This window comes from Trachurus japonicus, chromosome 15 (genome assembly GCF_045865225.1).
Source record: "Trachurus japonicus isolate A0001 chromosome 15, Traja_1.0".
Classification (NCBI taxonomy): domain Eukaryota; kingdom Metazoa; phylum Chordata; class Actinopteri; order Carangiformes; family Carangidae; genus Trachurus; species Trachurus japonicus.
The window spans coordinates 21,890,222-21,911,074 of NC_140921.1; the positions used below are offsets into that span (position 1 = coordinate 21,890,222).

A 20,853-nucleotide genomic window follows, 5' to 3' on the forward strand; every position below is an offset into this window, starting at 1 on the left:
AGCAGGACTGTGTGGTGTTCATATTGTAAGCAGAGGTTCAAGCTACTTGACCTGACACTCATTCACGGCTCCAAGTGATTCAGTGAATCACCTCGGCTTCCTCGACTCTCTGAAGAGGAGTGAGGTCATGTTTGATGGCTCTTTGGTATGAAGGATGGGGATAGAGTTGTACTTAACAAGAAACATTCCTTTTAATCACTGTGCCCAAATATCATCCACCAATAAACCTGAGCAGGAGCCAACAGGGGGAGACTTCATCACTTGGCTGAGCAATGTAGATCAGATCCATAATATCTACTACAGACTGTAAACTGTACAGATACACTGTCTTATTAAATCAGCTTCAAATATTTACCCTCAAAGTCCAAACCACACTTAACAACCCCTGTACATAAACATGTTTATTTTCTCTTTTTACAGCAAGTTAATATGCAGGTTCAAAATGTCTGATCAGACATTGGTACACAACATGAGGTGCCAAAATCAACTTCAGTGGGGGAGAACTGGAAGTTAGAAAAAAAAGGCATTGCCACTTCTCATACAAGTAGGGTACGTACTGTATTTACACAAAATGGAAAAAAGCATTTGAAACACTCCGCAGCACTGTGGTTATGAAAACATCTAGTTTTTAAGTGTACATAAACTTCACTTTGTACAGTGTTTGCAGAAACAAAGCAATTGCCTCATTCCTTCTGACATTCACAAATGATGTTTCAGGTTAGGCAACAGAAAGAACATGAAGGGAAATGGCTTACCAGGAGATGTAGAGCCTTTTAAAGCTTTAAATAATATATGAAATCAAAATAAGAAGAGTGTCCATAAGCAGATCTACCGATCATCAAAAATGTACCTCTACATTTCGAGACTGAGAAGATGCTCACAATCAGAGCCAAAGAAAAAAAAAAAGAAGATGACAACGCTGACTTAAGTGAGAACTTGATGATCAGATGGTTTGGTGAAAACTTCATGCAATTTCAGGCAAGATGTAACAGCGCCACCAGCCCCACCCCAAGCACCAAACAAAGAAAAAAAACAAACCTTTTTTTGTTGTTTTGAACTGAATGATTCATTTAAAAAAAAACACCCTGTAGTAAATCTGTACAACGAAAATACATTTGGGATCTACATCTAAAGGTACATTATTAAGGTTATATACACTGCCCCCCATCCATATATTATCTTTACAAGTAGACTTCATTCAAACCCAAACATTAAGAAAACATAAGACTAACCGGGAAATGGGATCACATCAAACATCCATTTAAAAATCGGGTCTTACTGCACCTCAACCATTGATCAGTCCCTCTGTTCTCATCTGCACAGTAAACTACAGCAGGACTAAAATCATCAACTGGATGGATTGCTACTGTAACAGGGAATTAAGAATCGTTGAAATGGGGGGGAATGATTCTCGAGTGACAACAGCTTTCCATATCATTTTGCAGTGGAAGTAGATCTGAACAAACTACTGTGTAGTAACGATAATAATTCGAGTGACTTCAAGAATACAAAATAGAAATCAAGTCAGAACACGGGCACAAACCCAACTCTCCAATATTCTGACACAATAGAACAAAGGCTTTCAATACACTTAGGCCTCTTCACTGAAGAGAGCTACACTATACCATCAATAAACATTTATGTTCTCTGGTCTCAGGTGGGACTGGGTTGGAAAAGAGAAGCCATGTCAGCCATAAACATTTGCCCCAACGTTGGTTTGAAAGCAACTGATAAAAACAGAACCTTGTGTTTTGATATCTCTCGCCTGATTCGCTCTTGTTCACTTTGAGTCGCTGTGTTTGAATTCATTCAGAAAAATGGAAAAAACTACATGTGAGATTCTCACAATCTCTTTGCAAGAAAGAAAAGTAATAAAGGATGACTTGTGCCCGCCGTCGTAGGCAAATCCGTTAATTCCCTGTGTTTCTGATTCGCCCATTAGTCAGTCAATTTTCACATTTGTGTAGATCTTCCTCACGAAGGCACTTGTTCCCATGTATCCGACGGCACCTGCAAGACAAATGTGTTGCGTGAGTTTCCCCATTGGTTGGACCGGCAACTCTCACAGCGCTCTCACTCTGCAGGTAAATCCATCACAGGGTGAGATGATTGCTAGAGGAAGCCTCAGTGAGGGCGAGCAGAGCACAGCACATCCTACATCTTCAGAATGAGAAGTCAGACACTCAACCAACCCAGAGGGCAGCTACTGCAGATTAGAGAGAGACTCCACAGAAGGAGCTTTAAGGTACATGGCTGACAGCCTTGGCTCATTATTCTTCAGCATGAAGGATGAGTCGGGCTCGCAGCTACTGAGGAAAAGTCTATACGAGTGCGGTTAAAGCTAAAGAGCTGACGAGGAGGCTGAAGAGCCACTTGTACGAACATATTCACTCTTCTGAGACATGTACGTCTGCATTGCCACATCAATCTTTATTTTTTTGCAGCTAGAATTTACACCCACTCCTCCTGCAGGACTAATGGACAGATCTGTGGACACATGTGGACTGTGAGTTAGGATGCAGAGCTCGTTGCCCACTGAACCCTGGCTCACTGCTGTGAACTGGTCAATGAGTAAACTATAGACTGCTTTGGATAATAATATTATACTGATATGAACTTATCTATACCTGTCTGAAATAATGTGATGCCTAACGCCTTACAGTACCACCGTCTCCAAACAGTCAAGTTGAAGTTTACACATTTAAGTTTGTAGGAATTTGATTTACAGAAAACTGTATTGTCGCTGCGACAACATGTTTCAATATTTGACCTCTGGCCTTTTGGATTTAAATTTTTTTTTTTTAATCCGAGACGTCTGCGTGAGGTTTTTTCATAAATTCTTGACGTGTGGCTAAAACTGTTGTTGCTGGTCAGTGACCTGGATTCATCCTGGATGGACCAATTACAATTTGTTGGTTTAAGGTCAAAGGTCAAGGCCACTGTGTCTGACCAAAACACACATCTGGCCATAACTCAAGTATATCTTGTCAGATTTGGTGTATTAAGTCTTAGTACCTTTTATTATTAGATTCCTTTGATGTTTTTCTACATATGGTTTATATATTACAAGTCCAGACAGATATGATGTAAACTGTAACTTGATAGACTGGTAGAGATTATTATAATTTTAATTATTATAGTATATATTATGTAAGGGATAATGTATAGTTCGGAGGTTGTTATGGAGAAATAAACCCCGACAGGTTGTATGGAACCCCGACGCGAAGCGGAGGGGTTTCATTCAACATGAAGGGGTTTATTTCTCCATAACAACCGACCAACTATACATTATCCCGCTTATTACACGGTTTACGAGTGAAATAATTAATTTGAAACATAATTCTGATCAAAATACGACTTTCATCGATTTAGAATTGCATTTAGCGAATCTGCAAGACCGGTCACTTCCGCTGTTTTGCCGAGCCTCCTCCCGTTCGTGCATTTGAAGCCTTTGATAATCAATCAGTGGATCGATAGATTACCATACACGTGTTACGATGTGTGTATTGTGTGTAGTCGTATCTGTCATAAACAAGAGATTAACTTTACTGTTTACGGGGTGCGTTTGTGTCGCGGAGCCGCGGTGCCAGCTGCACCGAGACGAGAGGAGAGCTGTGACACCGGGTCAGAGGCTCTGATCAGCAGGTTTGGTTTCCAGCAGCGATGTGGAAGGAGCCTCCACTCTCCTTGTAACGAGTTACAAATCATTTATCTCTAACATCACTATTAGTCCGACGCTGTTTAATGACGGTAAAAATGAAACACAAGGTAAATATCCTGCAGTTTCTCTTTTCTGTACTGCGCTGATCAGAGCGCTGTCCCTAGCAACGGTCTGTTATACTTGACGACGGTCCGTTATACAGAAATAACAGACCGCAGAACGCAGCGCTGGACCAATCAGAGAGCAGCATTCAATAGAGCCGTGTAATAAAGTATTATAATTGCACACTGGTATGAATGTTCTCATGTCTTTGCATCAGGTTCAGTCTCTGTAATCTCTTAGTTTCCTGTTCAATAACCGATCACACTGACAGATGTTAAAGTGTCTTATTTTGTCGGTGAACAATCAAACCAACAGATGGATTTGTGGCAAAACAAATAATGACTTCTCAGAGAGTTTCTTCAGTGTCAGAGCTACAGTGTGTAAATAGACTCACCGCACATGATTCCCAGGGCAGTGCTGAACACGGCCATGTAACCAAAGTAGAAGGACGTCTGGAACAGCCCGTACATCCTGAGACACATCAGCATGAAACCACATGTCAGAAATGGATCCCACTCTTCTGACATATATAAATATTAAAATGTTTTTGCCAGTAACATGATTCTACTGTATGTGTGTGTGTGTAGTAATGGAGGAAGGAGACTCACTTAGTTTTGAAGAAATAGTAGTAAAAGGAGTACATGTAAACATAAACAGCAGTGGATGCAGCAGAGAGGAAGCTTGTCCATTGCCTGCAAAAGAGGGACACACAGAGAAGTGTATGAACTTCATGACTGTCATTTGCGCGATCTGTACGAAACAAGTTGTCATTGTACCGGGCGACGAACTCACCATCTGTAATCCTCAGCGTTGAGCAGGAAGTATGTACACACGATGGTGACGCACACAGTCACGATGCACAGGATGACCAGGACCAGCATCATGAAGCCGTACACGTAGTAGATTTTGTAGGCCCAGAAAGATGTGAAGATGAAGTACCTGAAGAGGGAGGACAGTGAACTTGTCAGCTACGAAGCCAGTTTAGTGGGTTAGCGAGCTATGTTGAGTCTAAAGCCAGGCTTCCCTGTACTACATAGGTGGCTCTCTTTTAACCTGGCTAGACCAACATGCTTTCAGAGTTTCATCTTCATCTTCAGCTATAAAAGCGCCGCTGTTTCACAATTTAACTCATTTAGAGCTGGCGTCACCTTTACTTTGAAAGTCCAGTGGAGCTGGATCAGAATCCAGCATTTGCACAGAGGGAGAGATCGCACTGTTCAGCTACTGACTTGTTGAGCTGAGAATCATTAGGTCATTATATTAGGCTATATATAGTATGTAACTTTTATATACAGTCTATGGAGACCACTGAAAAAAGTTGTGCGCTCGCAGCAGGACAGATAATCAGATGGATAATCGGTAAAGTTAATAATTTTACTTTGATGGGGCGGCGTTTAGCTCACTTGGTAGAGCTGGTGCTCCATGTTGAGGCGACAGTCCTCAATGCAGGTTCGAATCCCGCATCGGGCAGCCCTTTCCTGCATGTCATTCCCCCTCTCTACCTCCCCATTTCCTGTCTCTCTCTCGACTGCGCTATCAGTTAAAGGCAATAAAAAGCCCCAAAAATATACTTTAAAAAAATAAAAAATAATGATTTCACTCTGTGGTGTGGTGTGTGTGGTGTGTCTACGCTATTCACTGTATAGAGACAACATGAGATTTGCTTGTAGAGCACCTAAAAAACCCACTGTAACCTATTTTGATACGCACACCCAACCTTGCTTTCAATAAAACACATGCATTCTATAACCAAAAGTTAAAATAGACTATATGAAAACAACATAAAACACTATTTAAAAATGACAGTTGTTGTTGGAAAACGCTTCATATTTAAAAGTAGCGCAATGTTCAGCTGTCAGAAATTAAAAGCAGCCTCCTCTCTTCATATTTGCAGCGACACTGTTGCTTTTGGCTGTGATCAGGCTTTTTTGAATCGCTCATACTCTCTCGATTAAAACAATCTGCTCCTCTTGGCTGAGGCTGTTGTCACTCCATTTTTTGAAAGTAGAATCATATGAAGCCAAATGCCTCCTTTGATGTGAACATGCACAGAGCATAAAGCTGAGAACCGGACTTAACAAACCAAGTTGATAACCATCGTCGTAGTACTGTGTTAACTCTGACCGGGGCTTGAGGTTTTGTTGAGCTGGAACATGAACACAAAGCCTGGCTATGTTGAGCCTCCTTCGTAGTACAGGCCTCATGTTGCAGAGATCAGCTTACAGCGTGCAAATCCACCAGTGTCACTGCGAGCACTTACATTTCAATGAAGATGGAGCCGAACGGAAGGATTCCTCCGAGGCAGACGATGACGGCGGGCTCCATGAACCTGAGCGATCACAAGATTCAACATGTCAGTATGATTTTATACATTCAAAGTGTTTACATCAGACTCCCTCCTCCGGGGGCGTGGATACATGACTCGTTGTGTTATGCTAGTGGAAAAAGAAAAGGCAGACACACACAGAGTGTAAATTCAAGCAAAGTCTGACAGTGGCCTTAAGTCACATCTACCATTTCCTGCTGGCAGCCGGCCACAGTGTTTGGCAGAAGGTTGTAAATGTTAATACACTCGCAGCTTATTGCTTCGCTATTTGTCATTACTCAAAGAGTTTGTGCAGACAGCAAGAAACCTCTTGTGCTTCAGACCTGACATGCAACACTTGAACACGGTCCCTACAAACACATTGGATTCATTTTGCTCCCTCGCTGCCACTGCCCGGCCATTACGCTTCCCTTTTGCAGCAGTAAATACACTGTACGCCAAGATGCTCGAATGGAAACTATTACTTAATCAACATGCTTTGAGCATATTGACATTAATTTGTGTCATTTATTTTTTTTACACCTCACATTATTGTAAACTGTAGAATTTGTAGAATCTGTCTTGTCTATGACAGTGGTTCTCAAACTTTTTTTTTTTTTTTACATCAAGGACCCCTAAATTGAAACAAATTAGACCACAGACCCCCATTGGACAAAATTTTGAAGCAAACACCAGAAATACACAAATATGTGTTCCAAGACTGAATAATGACGTGACTTGACTGACTCCAAACTGAGCCGCCTGTGGACCACACCTACCATTTCTTCTCTGGGATGGGTCGCGGCACGGCGTTCACTCGGCAGGGGAAGTTTGGCTGCCCCGACAAATTCCTCCCCAAAATTGTTCCCACGAGGTTTAGCGGCAGAATGACAAAGAAGCAAATACAGCAAACGGCGACCTACGGGACAGACAAGCAGAGATGATTGATATTCAGCTGGGAGGTCTGTGTTTACAGCCAACATCCAGAGTGCCCCCCCCCCCACCACCGCCCCCGTCATTTATCTCAGCTGTCCCTCTGTTGTGTCACAGGGATGTTTTATCATCAGCTCAGTGTCTTTTAATAAACTGTGGAAACTGTCGGGAGGTGCTGGATCTCCTGGGAGCCAGATTATTGTTGTGATGCTCTTGATCCAGAGGTAGGTACACACACCAAAAACAATGCACGCCAAATTAGAGGGAAAACAAATACAGACAGGCTGGTGATTGTTATCAGGCGACCTTCAGGTTTGGCCAGAACAAATTAAAACAGTCCCAGGCGAAAACTGGCAGCAGTTGACTCAGGACGTTCAGAACTGTTGTTTTTAGGGGGATGCTGTTGTGTCAGACTCACCATGGTACCGAACGGGATGGCTCTGGAGGCGTGGTAGTAGATAGCGATGAAGTTAATGAAGAAGGCGGTCCCGCACACCATGGCTGGGATCAAGAAGGCCCCGATGAACATTTGTTTAATCCATCTTCTGCCTGTTGTAAGTGAAACAAACCACACAGCGTTACGTATCAAGGAAAGCAGACAAAGAGAACGATAGATACACAAAGTTTCTATTTTTTTATTACCTCCTTGTTTTGCATACAAACTTCCCCCAAAGTAGCCATTGACAGGGGAGGTTGCAGCGTACACAAAAATGGCTGTGCTCAGCATGGATCCTCTCCTGCAGAGAAAAATAATGGAAGTGAGGTCCCTTCTCCCTCAGAGTCTGGACCTTAGCAGACTGTTCATATTTCCAGTGTTTTCTCTGATTTGAACATCATTTTATGTTTTTAAACAAACATTTCAACCTCAACTTTTCATTTTTACAGACACAGACTTCTGTCTTTGTGAGGAGACTGAACGGATGGGACACACTTGTTTGTGACTTTTGAAATTAAAAATCAGTGAACACCAAGCATTCATAGATGTAGATAAGTACAAGACAACATCCATTGCAAGTGAGAGCGTGCTGAGCTCTCAGGGTCACCACAGCCAGCTGAAGTCACAAGGACCAGCAATAATCTCTCTGCTCTGAAAGGACAACAGTCCTGCTCAGTCCTGGCAGTAACACGCATCTCAGGTGATCCAGTCACAACAGCTACGAGGACGTCATTTCACGCCTGACATTAGAAATGCATCTCCACGTGCGTCTCGTAGGAAACACTTGCGATTGGATCTCACTTGCCTCTTTATATGCAAATAAGCATGTAGGCTATGTGTTGTTTCCAGTCAGAGTGACTATGACAGATGTACAATGTTTTTTGAAAGAGGGAGAGAGAGAGAAAGGGGAAAGCGAGGCAAGGACAAGCAGAGGAAATATATGCACTGCTCAGTGCTCACAGCTCTACAATAAAATAAGGTTTTACTCATTAGGAATTGCACGAGCTTCGCATGTGGTCGGAGTGACTGGATCTCAAATGTGTCCTTAAATGCGTCTTGGGTGTGTTCACACCTGAACTTAACACTGAACACAAGTGATCACTTTAATAAACATTAATACCACGTCACAACAGGGCGAATAACTCGAACTGGTCCTCACAAAGATAGAAGCACAAGTACACATCAACACACACTTTCTGTCCCTCCTGGTGTCTTCTAGGGACCAAACCAATCTGTGGTTAAAACACTAAACATTGATGTGTGCGACTTCTTCATATTTTATCCGGACATTTACCACAATCCTCCTAAATCTGATTATTGAGCTTTACTTTCAACAGTTTCACTTAACACACCCATATGTGGGGAATCAAATTGAGCACTGAGATGGTAGATAAAGATAATTCAGAGAAGACAAAATATCCAACCCCACCCAACAATTATAATTTTAAGTTTGCTGCCAGTTACTCACTCTGTGTACAGATCCTCAACCATAGCGACGAGGATGACGATGAGGGAGACGGAGAAGATCTGGCAGCCAGAGCCGATGAGGGAAGAGAAGATCAGCGGGTGGCTTGACGGCCGGAACACATCACCATGTACCTGTTTCCACCCGTACTCATCTCCCAGGTCTCTGTCCTGTTGGTGCAGTGGTATCAGAATATATGAGGGAAAAGATCTATATTGATCTTATATTGAGAGAAAAAACGCTGATGACTAAATTTAGAAGCTGAATCTTCTTTACTCTTCTGCACTCAACAAAATGACAGTGTCTTCGTGAGAAAACAAAAACTTACCATGTCATCCATTTCCTCCTCTTTGCTGTATCTGGCGTAATCCTTTCGTAGTGTCCTCATCAGAATCATGGATACCAGACCCACCAAGAAAATGACCATCATGAAGGAGTTGAAGATGGAGAACCAGTGAATCTAGAAGAAAAACAAAACAAACTGTTACTATTAAAAAAAATCAATAATCGGTTCAACACAGGGTCAGGAAACAAGCTTTTCCATCCACAGGCTGTAGCTCCCTCTGGCACAAAGACAGCAACAGCTACCCAATTAACTGTGAGTTACCAGGTCAGTAACATTGTACCTGTAATGCAACAAGGCTCGACCTGAAACCTCTGAAACATCACACACAGGTGTGCTGTTTCCACATGCCAGTGGTTTCTTCCTGGCTGACACGATATAACACAAATATCTAGAAGCCAGTTGTTTAACATTCAGCTCACCCTGTGCTGGAAGAAGGATGGGTCGAGGTACTTGTCGAATCTGTCCTCAAACTTCACATCTGACTTCTTCCACTTCACCTGTGACAGAAAAATTGATTCAGGTTCATATCAAAGACATAAGATGAGCTATGACCTGAAACAAAGGGACCATTCAGTACTCACAGAGTAAGACATCGCAATTCTTGTGTTGGGCACGAGCCTGACTTTCCCCTCGCTGGTCAGATTTACATCAACGATTCTGTTGCCGTTGAAGCCAATCTCCAGTTTCTTGTACGTCCACAGGTAATGATCTTCTCCATTTTCATCTGCCTCGCCAACAATACCTTTAAAAAAAAAAAGAAAAAAGCAAGTTAGAGAGCAGGTCCTTACAGGAATGGTCATGTAGGCAGGTACAAACACAGAGTCTTTGGTTTCATGAAATTTATAATCAAAACAAATAATCAGGATGTGTAAATGCCAAATAAAAGGTCACTTACTACACTGCTCATTAATTTTCTAACAGCATCATTTATATTCATCTGTTATACACAGCTTTAAGGCTTCAACCCTTGTCAAAGTTTGTCCCGGTGGGCCACGGTAAGCAATCTCTTACTCTAAAGCAAATCACTTTGCAAAGCAATCACTCTGAATCAACTCCCAACTGGCTGCCCATTATTCTAGTTCGCACAAAAACCTGCACATTTATACCTCTCCTTCTTCACTACATGGTTACTTGAAAAAATGACTGTCAATACAGAGATTTAGTGTTGTTCTCTTGTGGCAGCATGTACCGTAAAAGAAGCCGCCACTTAAAAAAAACAAAAACAAGCAGCTAAAGAGAGGGTTTTCCACAAAGCCCGAAATCTAGTCCTGCCTCTGCTACTGAATATCACTCTGTGTCTGTTATAGCATTGGTGACGAGTGGAGTAAAATGCGTTTCTGGTGGCATACATTAGGAACACCTTGCTGAGATTGATTGAGTCCTAATAGAAAAGGGCGGCAATAAACCCTCATTTCATGAAGGTTACACAGTAATTTTTAGTTTTACAGATGTTAACTCAATTGTATGGTTATTTTGGGGGCTACAGCTTATGGTGTTGTTTACCCATAGCGCATATTGTGCTTATAAGGCGTTTCTATTGTTTCGCCCACTACATTTACATCAGTGAGGGTGGGCTAATAACAGATAAACCTCTCTTTGAAATTCAATATCATTGATCAGAACTACAAATACATTAGTCTCTGTAGTTTACCAACCACAGGAAGGTAGGCTGAGCCTAATTTAAAACAATGTAGTAGAGAGTGCTACAAAGTGTGATGTGGTCAGAAGGCAATGAACAAGAGATCTGCTGCTACTGAGCTCCAGGTTTTCTATGATAGGCCCAGTTAAGCATGTCACTGCCTCATACCTGAAGCTCATTGGTTCAGTGATGACGCTGACAACCCGGACATGAGGTTAAAGTCTATATTTATCTATGATCATTAAGGTATAAGCAGGTAACATAACAAGGGGAGCTGTCTGTGTAAATGTGCGTGCCCCACCTACCGCCTACAACAGAAGTTTACAGAGTTACGTTTGAGCAAATGTAGGAGCGGCACTGCAGGAGAAAACTGCTACCAAGTCTGTGAGAGATCATACTCACAGCTTCTTATAGTGATAGTCTCAAGAAGGGTCTAATGGCAGTGACTCATTAATAACCTGCTTAATCTGGAACAACAGAGGAGCACTCACTGCCAAGATTGGCATCAGAGCTCCTTCACACATGTGACTGTACCAGCTCTACAAGTTGTAGAGGTGTGATTGGTCACAGCCATGTCAAGATGATGTCATAATGTATCAATACTTTTTTAATAGCGAAGAAAGTCCATCAGAAATATACAATTTATTCTAACTATCTATTTATAGTGGTTTCTCAGCAGTATAACAACAACCAGATGAGGTGACTCAATTGAGGATGAATCTGAAGATAACCACAGAGTACTTCGGTTTTTAAAGGACTCTGAGCAAAAAATATGCTGAATATGCTGGATTCATAGTGACTGAAGGCCTTTCAGTAAGCCGTCTGACACATGATATAGTGTATTGTCTACTCTCAGCCCTAGTAGGTTGGCCAAGGATGAATGGACACACCCACCCACAGATAAGAACTAGTTAAACGTGTCCAATATTAAATAAACAGATAGACAACTTTGATACGCAAGACACCACTGTCACCGCAAACATTTGTAACTCGGAGATTAGCTATCTAAATATATAATAAAGAGATGGGAAGATGCAGATACTGTATTTGTTTTTCTTTAAAAGTAAATTAAGCATCTCTTACCCCAGATGGGCAGGTCGTCTATGTACATTTGGTACCAGTAGTGATTCTTTATGGCATAGACGAAGGCGTCCCGCTTGGCCTTGTCCAGGTCAATTTCACAGTAAGTTGTCTGCATGGCTTCCTCTGCGTGGATTGAGAACACAACATTGTCTCCGTTAGATTATGACAACATGGCGTGCAGAGGAGGAGACATTCAGACATTCATGTGTGCTCAACAGGTGAAAGTCAGAGTAGAATACCTTTGAACTTTATGTCCAGGCCACTGAACTCCAGCTCCACTCCCTGCAGAGCTTCACCAAGTGTTTCATGGTAATGACTGATGGTCTTCTTCGAGCCCGCGCAGAAGGGCAAAGAGAAGTACTTGTATGTCTCCTGTCGGTTGTGGTAAGGCCCAACTGTGTTCATCCATAAAACTACCTCCTCCTTCTCTGTGTACTGCAAAAGGAAAATCAGGGGCTCCTAAGTGAAAGTCCAGGAATGCAACACCAGTTCTGCTGGTCTTACTGGTTTCATATTGTGGTATATGGAAATAGCCTTCAACTTGAAAATAACGTTGCTACCTACGGTATTCACACCCACATTAGTAAAAACACAGCAACAGCAACATTTTGCATTTAGACAATTATGACTTTGAAACAAACATTGTTATCACATTCATACTGCTGGTAAATGAGTATTCAAATTCATTCAAAGAGATTGAAATGCAACAGTCTTTATCATCACTGCATCAATGTAACACCTCAGAAAGTGTGATGGTTAGCTGCGCTGCAGTATGTTTGGTTGCAGCCAAAGAAGTTCACTTCAATGCTGTAATGTTATCCGTTGCAGCCAGTTTAAACAGCTATTACGCATGAGATAGCTGGTGTATGTGAACAACACAATGTCACCCGGCTCATTAGGTGGTTAACCAAATATAACCGGGACGTCTGGCTCTCACCAAAGACAGAAAGACAGAGGAAACACCGACAGGCCCTGGCGTTTAACCGGTGTTTCGACATTAATGCATCGTCGGCTGATAAATCAGCTATCGCATTCGTGACTTCGGGTCTAAATCGTTTTTAAAGGATTTCTTCCAGGCTACAATGTGTACATGTTATTTACGCTGGTGGTTTTATATTCGTTAAACTAACTAAAGCGAGAGCCTAACTTCAGTGCAGTTTCCGCCGGTGAAGAGCAGTGTGGAAGATGTGCTAGCTGGCTGGCTAGCTAGCAGGCAAACGTTAGCCGTAAGCACATAGGCCGATAAGTGGTGACAAGTTAGCCAGCTAATTGAATACCCGTGTGTTTGGAAGCTCACCGAGTGTCAATAAAAGACCCCACAGGCCCGACCTGGCGCCGTGTCATGTCTCTAACTGTGTTTTCCCGTGTGCTGCTAGCCGCCGCAGCTACAGTTAGCAGGTTACACAGAGCACAAACGTCCATTATTTCCAAGGCTCCCCCTTCTCAATCGGCCTCTCAAAGGCTGTCTTACCGTGTGTTCATGTTCGTCTGCGTCGACAGGTAATAACGAGCCCAATATAGCGAGATATACCGCCGCTGCCACCTTCCACCGGGAAGATCCCATTATTTCTGGACAAAGTAAGCAGAAAGATTTGGGATGTTAGCTTTGCAGGGCTATCCCACCTTCTTCCTGGTTGTATGACAGAGGCAATTTTTAGGGATGCTCTCTCGTACGCATATGGCGTAAGCGCTTTCATGACCGCTCACCGCTCGCACACGGGATTGGTCGGATCGGGTCACGTGGCCCGAAGAGTCCAGTCGGTGCGGAAAGCGGTGAATGAAACGGTGAATAAAGAAACTCTGTCAGCGCATCGTCCGCAACCTTCAGCCACGTCATCCGACTGCCAAGACCGGAGCTTCGGCTCAGCTCTGACAGAGCTGCTGCATGAAACACGATCCCCGCGCAACACAAACGGCCCTATTCACTGTCTGATGAGTCTCCGAATGGCCACAAAGTTATCTCCACAATATCTCACTTCTCATGCACTGACATGTGTAGTTCTGTGCACTGACAACCAAGCCAGTCTTCCATTTTCTGAAAGGATCTCAGTTTCATGACCCCCTGAGTAGCCTATCATACTTCAACCTCAGGTTAAGACTTCACATGAAAGTCTCACAGATGGCTATTTAGAAAGCATACTTATGAAACCGCTGGAGGTTTCACTTTGTAATTCATTAACAAAGTCGACTGTAGAATAAAATGGCACGTAGTCTTTTAAAGACAATGCAATACTTCAGTTTTCTGACTCTTTGGATATATCATTCTACAAAAATCAAGTTGGTGTCAGTATCCAGTAAATAAATGTACAGGTGTATCAGTGCAAAAATGAAATCAGAAGGCATCATTGAAGGTTATATCATCCGTTGTTCTGGAAAGAACAAATAATAGACTATGCTTTAATTACCATTTAAAGGTAGAAGATGTTTATTAAGACAAAAAATGAAAAAATCAGCCAAAGATTTCCTTATACAGAAGAAAACAGGCTTGTCAACAAGTGACTCCATCAAAATGTGTTGTATACATACAATGTGTGTTCATGGAAGAACACAAAATCTTTAAGGCAACGTTAAAAGTGCATTAATTAATCTTAGCTATTTTATAGTCAATCTATTAATGTGATGTGCGTTTTCATGTAGCACAAAATGCAAGACTGACATGAAATGTTTATAAACTGCAATAACATATGAACTGAGATTCTGTAAACTTGTCTGAATGAATTACAGTATATTCTATAGATGAGCTAGAGAAAAAACACACTAACAAGGTCAGAGGACAGATGCTTTCAGGATGTTCTCCTTGTAATACTCTGAAATGTTTATGACACCCAGACATGTGAAACCATGGATTAACCAACTCATCATGTAATGTAAATGAGCATTGCCCCCAGCCAACAACTCCCAGCAGAGGGCACCTACTGTAGCAATGTCTCTCATCTTTTAAAAAGAAATTCAATCAGTTTTTTAAATTATAAAAAGTTATCTGGTTCTGTTCGGAATAAATTACCATTTACAATTTACAGATCTAAAACCCAGCAGGTAACAATAAATTCATCTTAACGGATTTAAAAACAAAGTTTGCCATCTTTTAGCCTGCACGGCTTTAGCATTTGTTCTTATAATAAAAGATGTTCAATACAAACCTTATGCACCTCATATACACAAAACACATTTGCAGCAGTTAAGACAAAGTAAAGCATTGAAATTAAAATCATTAAAATCAGCCTGTGAGGTGTGGCACGCTTTCCAGCTTCAGTCATCTCTCTCACATTACAAAGACATCACAAACTTCCTGCAGAGGAAAAAATGACAAGTTTAAATGTATATGTTTAGGTAACAAAGCAGGATATTTGACAGACTGAGTTACATAATCATAAGTATTATGTTTGAAATGTTTTCTTACTTTATGATGTCAGGCAGATGGGGGTCTCTGTATAAACCGTTGTGCAGGTACCCCAGAGAACCGTCAAAAGACACCAGCTTGACTCGCTCTGCATTCTGGGCGCGCACTGCTACCTCATACATCTGGGAGAGAAAGGCAAAGAAATTTCAGGCCTGCTTAAACAAAAAGTTATCCTCCAGAGGACATCTAATCAGGTAGAGCTGTAAAGAAAATGCTGCCTCAGTTTACACTGGATTAGGTGCACCTCTGTTACCTGCTGAGCAACCTGAATGGGAACCAAGTGATCGTCCTCTGAATGAAGAAAAAGTATTGAGCTTCTCATTTTCTTCAGACTGCAGAAACACAAAAAGACAAATGACATCACTGTATTGTACTGCTAGTAACAGCATTTATTACTGGTCAGTAGTAATCAATTTTTATTAAAACCTACTTTTCTTCAGTAGGAAAGACAACCTTGTTTTCTGCCCATGGCTCTGGGAAAAAGTACCCACTGCCAGGAAATGTCCAGTAATACTTCAAACAGAAAGACACAAGACATTGTTTGCAGTGTAGCCTCAGCCACATGAAATAAACAAATCCAATATCACAAATGGTTAAGTTAGATGAGTCTACCCAAGTAAAAGGATGAACTGGAATGCGTTGTCGAGCACTATTGAATGCACCCTCCAGGATCACACCATCAAAAGCCACACCTGGAGGTAAGAGGAAATAGTTGTTATTTTCAGATCTTGGAATTATTTCCTCTTATTTCTATTTGGCCAATTTCACCAGTGTAAAAACCTACCATGTTCAATCAGTTTCACTGCAGTGTTCGTGGCCACCCTGCACAGAGGTAACAACAGACACATCTTCACTTCCTCCATTGTGTGTACAAAAACAGTTATTAACAATAATTGTATTATGTTCTCTCTAGAGGATTTAATGTAGCTGAAGGCTAATTTCAACATTTCCTGTCATAAAATGTCAGTATGTACTCACTGTTGTCAGTTGTATAATATAGCTGAAAATTACATAATTTATTATGCGAACATGAATAAAAAAAGTAGTACCTGTAAGTGATTTTTCATTTACAGTACTTATTCTACAGACTGTATTATTGACTATGGTGAGATCAGTTTGCAGTTTGTGTCAGAATCTGGTTCTAACACACTGTGATTTTGTTTTACCATGTACATCCGTGTATTTGCATGCTCCCATTGTTAGCCATGCCATTGATAATATGTAAAACAAGTCTGTAGACCAGACTAGAAAAAGTGACATTAAAGTTCACCATTTCAAAAAACAATGAAAACAGTTTCAGAGTTTGCACAGAGATATAACACAGTTAAACCATGGTTAGGTCTCATGAAGCCATATCAAAAATGGCTTTTTCCTGTTTACAATAAAGAATATTTTCCGAGTTAATATAATAATTTCAATGAGACCTCAGCTTTTGATGGACCTGAGTCATTTTACTTGTGTAGGAGTGTGTCTACTTCAGTAAAATGTCACAGATAGGAAGTTGTTTCATGCTCACCCAGTGCCAAGAGAGTGTCCCCAGATAACGACCAGACTGTTTCCACTGCGTGCTTTGACCCAGTTGTACAAGTGGAGTACATCAGTGGTCAGACCGGCCTCTGTCGGCTCCCCGGTGGAATCTCCAAAACCTGCCAAAGTTTCTCTTATCAGCTACAGCTCATTGTCAGATCACTGGGCTGCTTCACTCTGCCACAAGGTGGCAGTCACTCAGAGGAAAACCTGCTCTAGATTCTGACCTAAAGCTGAACTGCTGTCTTTTAACTGCTGTACAAAAAACAACTTATCAAGCACTACCTCCCAACTCTACAGCGATCATTTGCCTGCAAATGATATTAAATCAATGCGAGAAGGTTGTTTATTACAATCAATAAGAGGAGAAGAAGCGGAGATGTGGAAAACATGTTCAAAGGAAAAGTCATAAATCTTCATTTGCACCAACCTCTGTAGTCAGGCACCAGCACGTGGTAACCAAGTGCACTCAATACCTGTTGACACATAATGCTTATTTGTCATCAGAATGGCTGCTGAGACTTTCATATCTTTATTACACCGCCATAAGATTAATATGTTTGTGTTGGTGATCACTCACTTTTGCCACTCCAACCCGGTGAGGGGCTGCCCTGTTGGAACGATTCATAAACAACACAAGTGCCAATAAATTAGCGTTTCTCCAAAACAATAAAAGAACAAATATGTGTAGTGGTGTGGAATTTCTACTCTTTGCTTCTCCAGCAGCCAAACATAATACCGATGCATTATTTATCATACCTGGTGCCTGTGTTCCCATGAAGATATATGAAAACTGGACTTCCGTCGCTTAAAGTGTTCTGGTACCATGCCAGGTCTTTCCCTTGTGCTTCTTTCCACTGACTTTCTGGGACAGTGTGCCTTGAACAGTTCAAAACAACAAACCACCTCAGAGACACAACTGATAATTAGATCATTAAAAAACAGGTATTGTCCTTCTCTTATAGCCTTATAACCTAAGCTTGAAAAAGGAGAAAAAAGTTGCCTAATACCCACCATACACCAAGGGAGATTCCTTCCTCTGATGTTAAGTACATGTTGATGGTGTGATTAAGGGAGAGATCAGCAGGTCGGCTGAGGTCAGCAAAAAACGGCAACCTGACTACAAACAAGAAAAGAGAAGAGGTGGGCTGCTTTCCTTTTTTTTATGCGCAACCCGAGGATTTACAGTACTTCCAGGAGACAGACAGGATATTCACTTACTTCTGTGAGTGTAAACAAGGTGCTGGATTAATTCTGGGAGTATTCTCAGCGAGATAGGCACCAAAATGAAAATAACAGAGGCTGCCAGTAAGCCTCTCTTCAACCACCATCGGGACCTGAAAGCAGGCAGAGACAGAAATAAAACAATGAGACTACTGACTATCTGATCATCATAATCAGATCTTGTCAGTCGAGGCTGAGAGCCCTCTAGGGGAGCTTGAACAACGACAATCTTCATAAGGTCCCAAAGAGTATCTCAAATGTTTGTTCTAAATTTAACAATTAAGCCAAATAAGAAGCAACTACAGTGAAATGATTGACAGAGTAAAGACTGAATTATTTACCTACAATACTTAAATGCTCAGTTTAAATGCTGACATTAAAATAGCAAATTGGCCCATTGCCATAATCCATATAGTCATAGCAGTAGGTTCGTTACCTTTAATTGTCGGTGCAAGCTATTTTTAGAATGGCGGAGCAGAGCCGCGAGCTGCCCAGAGCTACACTATGGAGGCTCATGGGATTTCTTGGTTTCCCTCCAATCCATCAACTCCAAAACGCTTCACTCCAACGCAAAGTTGTGACCTGCACATTCACCACGCTATGAGATAACTCAGTGTTACAAGATGGAGTTATGTATTTGATGAGTTTGATGAGGGAAACCAAGAAATCCCATTAGCCTCCATAACGTAGCTCCAAGCAGCTCACAGCTCTGCTCCGCCATTCTAAAAATATCTTGCACCGACAAATAAAGGTAACGAACCTACTGCTATGACTATAGGGATTATGGCAATGGGCCAATTTGCCAAAATGTTGAACTATCCCTTTAACTCCTGTCCAATATAAACAAAAGTCATCATACCTAATCAACATCAGAAACAGGAAAAGTTTCACTGTTGACTTTTCTTTTCTCTCCTTTTACATCTGACCTCAACTCCACCTCTGTTTTATTTCAGCTGCAGACGATGAATCAGCAGCTCAGGTCAGTGTCAGGACGGGAGAGGAGGGTGATGGATTGTTGAGTGACTTTGTTGAACCACCTGTACCTGTAGCTGCGTGCAGGTAAAACTTCAGAAAAACAAGACCCCTGGGACCAGGGGGTGCAGCCGATCTGTATGTGAATGCACACTCTCCCCTGTGTCGGCATGAACAGAGCAGCTCGCCACAGGTTGGACCAGTGCGTGTTTGCAGCATTAAGATGGAAACATTAATGTGGGAGAGTAGATTTTAATAACCTAATAAGAATAGCAGGCTGTCCTTGGAGTCAATCTTGGCTCCCTGAAGGCAACAGCAGAATAGAGGATGCTATTCAGACTATTGCTAATTAATGGACAATACATCCCACCCCCTCCATTAACACTCTAATCAGCCAGAAGAGCCCTTTTAGTCAAAGACTGATTTCTCCACGCTGCTGGAGGGGAACCATAAAGGAGGTCGTTTATTCCAGCAGCCATCAGACTGTCGCCTCATCCCTCAAGAGTTAATACTTAGACTTTAATGTTCACTCCCAAATCTATTCTACAAGAGAGTGAGAAACATCTTATATGAGACATCATGTGATGAATGCACCGCTGCAGTGTGATGTAATGCAACCAGTGGTTTACTGAACAGCCTCAGGTTCACTGCAGAACCAAACAGGTGTCTGCTCCAAGTTACACTACAACTTCACACTTTGCCCCATTAACAAACACTCAGTTACACATCACAGTAGTGTTAACTTGTAGTACTCGAGACCGGTCTAACCACATTTTCAAGGTCCTGGTCTTGTCTCGGTCTAGCTGGACTTGGGACTTTTTCTCACGACCAAGCAAGACAACAGCTGCAGTGACTTTTGTTTTAAACCACAAATGTGTCTGTCACTTGCTCACTTTGGTTCATTCAATAACTCTAAGATACAGTAATTAAATTGTTCTACCAAAGAGTATGCTTGTGTACCATCTGAAAAACTTGGTTGGTTCTGTGCTGTTTAAGTCAGTTTAATCCAAACTTTGTTTCAATTAAATATGGCATAGATTTTATATAAAATCATAATTTCTTTTTTGCTGTGGAATAGTATCAAGTCACAATTTTATTATCAGTACTGAAGAGAGTAACGTTAATGGTCTTTAGTCTCGCATCGGTTTGGTCTTGGTCTTGACTACGTCACAGCAAAGTGTCACCCAGGTAACGTCACTATTAACGTTACTAATAACATTATAACGATTAAACAAAATGCTAAGATAACTAATATAATTTCAAGAGGTGTAACTTAATAAGGAAGTTAGTGGTAAAACGGACACTAAATTCAGACCCATAATAACGTTACAACAAAATGATAATTGAAACACACGACTTCCCAGCTGTGTTTATTTTGACCGTTACAGCCGATGGTTTGACAGTTGGTCGGTCAGGTAACGTTAACGTTAACGTTAAGCTAGCTAACTTACTCAGTCTCTGGCTGCCCCTGGGCTGAGTCCTCAGCCCCGGCCCTCTGAACTTCACTGGGCCCGGGGGATGGATCAGTCTGCCCGACGGCCCTTCTCTTCATCGTGCAGGTTATTGTAGTTCACAAGTAAAAACGTGATAACTGATAGATGAGCAGGCTCCCTGATGATACTTGGTTAACGGCTAAAGTTTGACCAAAGTCCAGTTAAGTCAGGAGGGGGCGGTACCTGGAGTTTTTAAGGTGGCGCCGCTAAACTCACGTAAAGCACAATAGACGGTGCATATGACGCCACCTTAAACATCGTACACTG

At 41.8% G+C, this 20,853-nt stretch overlaps 2 protein-coding genes across 2 annotated transcripts; both read right to left on the bottom strand.

Moving 5' to 3' along the window:
• Positions 1-383: 383 nt before the first annotated feature.
• Positions 384-13,619, bottom strand: tm9sf3 (transmembrane 9 superfamily member 3). Its single transcript, XM_085800511.1, has 15 exons — positions 13,442-13,619; positions 12,210-12,405; positions 11,971-12,093; positions 9,830-9,990; positions 9,668-9,745; positions 9,231-9,362; positions 8,906-9,072; positions 7,644-7,738; positions 7,420-7,550; positions 6,848-6,987; positions 6,024-6,092; positions 4,556-4,702; positions 4,372-4,455; positions 4,158-4,234; positions 384-2,010 (listed from the first exon to the last, which is right to left on the bottom strand). Exons 1-15 carry the CDS (start codon positions 13,532-13,534, stop codon positions 1,943-1,945), a joined length of 1,761 nt encoding a protein of 586 aa, XP_085656637.1. The 5' UTR covers positions 13,535-13,619; the 3' UTR covers positions 384-1,942.
• A 1,304-nt stretch (positions 13,620-14,923) lies between these two features.
• On the bottom strand, positions 14,924-20,715 carry LOC146973693 (lysophosphatidylserine lipase ABHD12). The gene is made up of 13 exons (XM_085800517.1): positions 20,545-20,715; positions 18,119-18,234; positions 17,912-18,017; positions 17,657-17,776; positions 17,478-17,508; positions 17,328-17,373; positions 16,887-17,016; positions 16,155-16,192; positions 15,983-16,062; positions 15,801-15,883; positions 15,624-15,702; positions 15,371-15,492; positions 14,924-15,259 (listed from the first exon to the last, which is right to left on the bottom strand). The coding sequence occupies exons 1-13, from the start codon at positions 20,643-20,645 to the stop codon at positions 15,238-15,240; spliced, it is 1,074 nt and encodes a 357-aa protein (XP_085656643.1). The 5' UTR covers positions 20,646-20,715; the 3' UTR covers positions 14,924-15,237.
• Positions 20,716-20,853: the final 138 nt, after the last annotated feature.

Excerpts from the sequence above, each read along its gene's own strand:
- tm9sf3 (XM_085800511.1), bottom strand. The coding sequence starts at position 13,534 with ATGGGATCTTCCCGGTGGAAGGTGGCAGCGGCGGTATATCTCGCTATA. Across the intron at positions 12,406-13,441 it reads CAGACGAACATGAACACACG|TACACAGAGAAGGAGGAGGT; the intron begins GTAAGACAGCCT and ends TTCCTTTTGCAG. Across the intron at positions 9,991-11,970 it reads AGACGACCTGCCCATCTGGG|GTATTGTTGGCGAGGCAGAT; the intron begins GTAAGAGATGCT and ends TTTTTTTTAAAG.
- LOC146973693 (XM_085800517.1), bottom strand. The coding sequence starts at position 20,645 with ATGAAGAGAAGGGCCGTCGGGCAGACTGATCCATCCCCCGGGCCCAGT. Across the intron at positions 18,018-18,118 it reads CCTTGTTTACACTCACAGAA|TCAGGTTGCCGTTTTTTGCT; the intron begins GTAAGTGAATAT and ends TCTTGTTTGTAG. Across the intron at positions 16,193-16,886 it reads GGACACTCTCTTGGCACTGG|GGTGGCCACGAACACTGCAG; the intron begins GTGAGCATGAAA and ends ACCTCTGTGCAG.